Source organism: Vitis riparia, chromosome 19 (assembly GCF_004353265.1).
Source record: "Vitis riparia cultivar Riparia Gloire de Montpellier isolate 1030 chromosome 19, EGFV_Vit.rip_1.0, whole genome shotgun sequence".
Lineage (NCBI taxonomy): Eukaryota > Viridiplantae > Streptophyta > Magnoliopsida > Vitales > Vitaceae > Vitis > Vitis riparia.
This window is the reverse complement of record NC_048449.1, coordinates 21,975,448-21,980,845: the sequence shown is the minus strand read 5'-3', so window position 1 is coordinate 21,980,845 and position 5,398 is coordinate 21,975,448. Positions and strand designations below refer to the sequence as shown.

Sequence of the window (5,398 nt, the reverse complement as noted above, 5' to 3'; positions counted from 1 at the left end):
CTCGTTAATTGTCGGGACTAATTATTGTTAAATAAGAGTTTTGTAAACCAACTTAATAACTTAAAATAATTTAATAACTTAATTTAAGCTATTAAATAAATTAAAAATATTTGATAAAATAACTTAATGATATGACGTAAAATAAAAAATAACTTTAAATAATAAGTAAAATCAATTAACTTATTATTAAGTTCACATCTTTATTTTATTATTTTATTTTTATTTATCTTAATTACCTCTATGATTTTTTGTTATTCCATCACTTCTATTGTTACTCAATCTACTTTATTCTAATTAATTATAATTTATAAAAATAAATATATTAATTCGATGATTTAAAATAAAAATTAAATAATAAATTTTAAGTTAATAACTTTAATTAATTTAAGTAATTAAGTAATTAAGTTGAGAGTAATATGCGGAGAAAATATTAATTAATTCCGTAAGAAACGTGTTGATTCAGGCGTCAGGATAGTGTATTGATTTTGCTTATGACGGCATGACCTCACCAGGCCACAAGGGAAGAAAAGGAAATATTTTGGAATGGGGAAAATGTAATGAATATACAGAAAAAATAATCATAGTTTTTGACATTTTGTCGTCGGCTGATCTCTCGGGATTGTGAAAAGGAAAAGATATTGGTCAAATATAATCCCATGAATTTTTTCAACATAAGGACAGTATATTAAGTTGATTGAAGGCCGAAATTTTTGATAAGATTTATGAAACAACTTCAGATATTCTTCATTTCTTTTCTTGTGTCCACACTTTAGTCTTCCTTCTTAATTTTATCAAAGGTGTGATAACGGTTTTCCACATGGGCTCACCCAATTTTAGGGATTTTGATAAAAATATTATATATATATATATATATATTTAACTCAAATAATTTTGAAATTATTATAAATCCAATGCATTTTTTATCACATCAATTAAGATTTGGATTTTTTAAAAGTATCATTGATTTAGAAATATTTTTTAACGATCATATTTTATGTACAAATTTTGAGAAAATTTATTAAAATTAATTATAATTTTTTTACAAAAAAAAAAAATATATATATATATATATATATATCCCTAATTCTTTTATCACAATTTGAAAAACAGACAATAAAAATATTTTATTAATTTAGAGATCAATCAACGATCATAAGTAACTTGTTCTCAAATGAACTTGTTAAAATGTGAAGATCCCGTGTGTAACATTTCTGTCATTTTTTGAACTTGTAGTAAAAAAAAATTAAAGCTTTTTTTCTTTGTGAAGCCTATTTTTCTATGTAGACTTGTTTTTGTCCATTTAAAAAAGTCTCCTTATTTAAGTAAACCACCTTTATTTATTTATAAGTAAAATTAGAGAATTAAATTTTGAAATTTTCCAAAATTAAGGATAGTATCTTAAATGAACATTGATATATTTGATTATAAATATGAGTAATTATTTTTTTCAAAATCCCCCTTAATTTTAGTCAACTTTTGTATATCTCATCACAAATCTAAGTAACAAATCTTTTATTAAAAGAAATAAAATAATTTCCCCCGATATCAATGGACTGAAAAAGTCCAAATGAACCTCACCTTTAAATAGCATCAATTTTTTTTAAAAAAAAAATTTATATACAAAATTGTAAAATTCACTTGAAATGGGCAAAAATACTTTTTGTTTTATTTATTTATTTATTTTTATAAAAATGCTTTAATATGGATGGGTAAAAAAAGCTAATGAAGAATATTTTTTTTTCTTTCCTTATTAAATAAAAAAAAATAAAAAGAGTAATTATTTTACTTTTTTTTAACTAAGGCCTATTTGAAATTTGTTTTTTAGAACAATTTTTTGTTCTCTAAAACAAAAAATATAAATAACACATTTAATAACTAAAAATGGTTTTTTTATTTTTTATTTTTTATTCTTAAAAATAAAAAACAGTTATATTGTTTGTACTTGTTTTTTGAGGATTACTTTAAAAAATAATTATATCAATATGAAGAATAATAAAAATAAAATATTAGATGTAAAAATTAATTTTAAAATTATTAAAAATAAATTAAAAATATTTTAGGGTTTCAAACAGACTTATATTTTATAAAATTCGTAAAACAGTTTTCAAAAACTATTTTTTACTATTATTTTAAAAAATAATTACAAACACACCATAAATTTCTCTTTTTTATTTTATTATTCATGTCACATGTGAACCTGTAAAAAAATATACCAATAATATTTATGTCGAATCAAGATTATGCTTACAACTTTTAAAAAAAAAATGAGAGTTATTTTATCAGTGATAATTATTTCAGCCTTAAGCAAAAATATTTCCTTACATATAGATTTCCACCAACCCCCCACCACGGCCACTTACCCCCAGTGGCATTACGTCTGCTTTCCATTATTCTATCCAGCTTCAAGGGCCTGAATCTTGCCCTCTACAAATAACTAATTGAAGGTCAACAAGATCATCTCATGATAGTTTATCAACCATACGATAAACACATAAAAGTCAATGATCACTAGATAGTATAAATTGGGATCATTGGTATAAGGTTATTGCACCACCAACATTCAACAAAACTAGAAGATCTTCAAGCTTCATTCGACAATGGCTCCTAGCTTTGATGATGGCGACTCACTATACAACTTTGTGGTCAGAGATGGCAATGGTGTTAAAGGCATGGTGGACCTTGGTCTGGAGAAGGTGCCAGAGCAATACATTCAGCCACAGCATGAGCGCATAGACAAGCTCAAAGCAAGTTCCTATGATCGACCGCCAATAGATTTATCAATGCTTGGCGGACCTCAGCATAGCCAAGTGATGGAGTTGATAGCTGAGGCAGCCGAGAGTGTGGGGTTCTTCCAAGTTGTGAACCATGGGGTGCCCAATGAAGTGCTGGAGTCGGTTAAGAGCGCGGCGCATGAGTTCTTTGGACAAGCTCCTGAGAAGAAGGCGGTGTATCGGAAGGGGGTGAGCCCGAGCCCGTACGTGAAGTATGGGACGAGCTTTGTGCCTGAGAAAGAGAAGGCATTGGAGTGGAAGGACTACGTTAGTATGGTGTATACGAGCGATGCCGATGCATTTGAATTTTGGCCTAATGAATGCAAGTAAGATGTTTTTAATCGACCTAATCCTATGAGTGATACATATTCTTTTGTGATAACTTGATAGATATGTACACTACTCACGCCTCATGATTAAGTTGATGGTTTGAACTATATAGGTATAAAACTTTGGATATGTGAGACTCTATTTCAAATTTTCACATAAAGTAAGTCATCTATATATATTATATGAGTTATTTCTTTGAAGTGTTAGAAACTTCTACCCATGCAATGTGGAATATTGTAGTAATCCTCTCATACATCTTCACCATGGCCCATGGAATTTATGGGTGGCTTAATTACTATGTTTCTGACTAAGAATTAATTTTGATATCATTTATGTCTCATATAGCTTAATTATTATATTTTCGATTAAGAATTAATTTTGATATCATTTACGTCCCATATAAATATTATTTACCTTGGATCCACTACCTTTGCAATTTGGAAAAATGGTTTTAAGCATGTTAAATGAGTCTTCTTTAGTAACTATTCCTAGACCCTTCAGGTGACTTACAACAAGAGTCTTATATAAATGCTCCATACTGTATAGAAATATTCATTGTAGTAATCCATGAAATATATAAACAAATCTAACTTGAGATTGGTAGATGATTAGATCTATATATTAGAAAAAATGAGGAACTTGCGAGATGGTACAGTGGCCCATTTACATGGGGCACTTTTGAGGCCTTGTTTATGATAAACTTCATGGCATGCAATATTATTCATATTTTCCGCAGGGAAGTAGCGCTAGAGTTCCTGAAGGCATCCATCTCAATGGTGAGAAGAATACTAGAAGTGTTAATGGAGAAGCTTGGAGTAACTCTAGATGAATCAAGAATCGATGGCCTCATTGGTTTAAAAATGGTGAACATGAACTTCTACCCCACCTGCCCTAACCCGGATCTCACTGTTGGCGTGGGACGCCACTCTGATATGGGCATGTTAACGGTGTTGCTACAAGATGGTATCGGCGGATTATACGTGAAAATGGAGGAAGACATCACAGGTGCTGGAAAGAAAGGAGAGTGGGTGGAGATACCACCCACACCAGGCGCATTGGTCATCAATGTTGGTGATACATTACAGGTTAGATTAATACTGATATACTTACAAAATTTAGTTATAGAAGTACATAAAATCATACTCAAATGGACATTTCTTTGATATGAATGTATGCAAATTTTCAGATATTAAGCAATGGGAAGTACAAAAGTGCAGAACATAGGGTGCGTACCACAAGCACTCAATCCAGAGTGTCGATCCCTATATTCACCATTCCGAGACCAAATGAGAAGATCGGGCCATTGCCTCAAGTGGTTGAGAGAGATGGGGTTGCTCATTATCGCGAGGTTGTGTTTGAGGAGTACATGAACAACTTTTTTGGGAAAGCTCATGAAGGGAAGAAGTCACTAGATTTTGCTCAGATCAACTCCTCTTGAAGCAAAGACTAATCACATATACATTATTATGGTTTTTCTTTTGCATGGTTGGTCATCCAAAATTGATTTGCCTTGACGTCAAACAAATGTGGCATAGGGCTAAATAAATTGTCCTCAAGCATGTCTTTCTTTAGTAAATTAAGAATCCTTTGCCTTAATAAAGATTACGTGTTTCACTCGGGTCTTAGTTAAGTTTTTGTGGTTCCAATTAAGGTGCCCTTTTGATCAACATCATTTGCAGACAAATTGATAAAAGGATCAAAGGCTAACTCTTGTTAATTCTATATGACATATAGTTGATGATGCCATTAATTTATAAACCAGTTCATAAAAGTAATTTGAAACTCTAGGAAATAAATCTTATTATATATGGTTCATTAAGCTTGAAAAATATTTAGGGAACAAGAATGTTTTAGACCAACCAATCCATCTACCTTAGCTATAAAGATTTCACGGACTTTGTGCATAGGAAAACATGACCATGGGGTTAGCACTCACCTCTTCCTTCTTGTTAATGATCACTATAACATATGTGCTTATAATTTTTCATCATCCATGGAATGACTAATTTCTAGTTTTTTTTTTTTTTTTTTTGTCATATTCATCTTTTTATGACTATTCATTATCAAATTGATTCTTCTCTAATTTTCTTTTCATCAATCAAGGCATTAAAATGTTGCGAAAGAGAAGATGCATGGACAAGCTTTGACCTGTTTGATTCAAAATTCATTAGGAATTACTTATTGCTTCTTCGATTTAAGAATTGATTTTATGTTTTATGTTTATGTTCACATTTAGAAGGCAAGCCAAAATTCTTGAGAGACATGTTCTATGAGCCTATGTTGGAGTACATAGCAAA

The 5,398-nt window shown here is 30.2% G+C and overlaps 1 protein-coding gene across 1 annotated transcript; it reads left to right on the top strand.

The window, feature by feature from the left end:
• The first annotated feature begins 2,570 nt into the window (after window positions 1-2,570).
• LOC117908689 (scopoletin 8-hydroxylase) lies at window positions 2,571-4,717 on the top strand. The gene is made up of 3 exons (XM_034822365.1): window positions 2,571-3,097; window positions 3,838-4,186; window positions 4,288-4,717. Exons 1-3 carry the CDS (start codon window positions 2,598-2,600, stop codon window positions 4,537-4,539), a joined length of 1,101 nt encoding a protein of 366 aa, XP_034678256.1. The 5' UTR covers window positions 2,571-2,597; the 3' UTR covers window positions 4,540-4,717.
• The last annotated feature ends 681 nt before the right edge of the window (window positions 4,718-5,398 follow it).

What these genes read in the sequence shown, in the direction of transcription:
- LOC117908689 (XM_034822365.1), top strand. Translation starts at nt 2,598, where the DNA reads ATGGCTCCTAGCTTTGATGATGGCGACTCACTATACAACTTTGTGGTC. An exon ending in TTTTGGCCTAATGAATGCAA is followed by an intron (nt 3,098 to 3,837) that starts GTAAGATGTTTT and finishes TATTTTCCGCAG; the next exon opens with GGAAGTAGCGCTAGAGTTCC. An exon ending in ATGTTGGTGATACATTACAG is followed by an intron (nt 4,187 to 4,287) that starts GTTAGATTAATA and finishes GCAAATTTTCAG; the next exon opens with ATATTAAGCAATGGGAAGTA.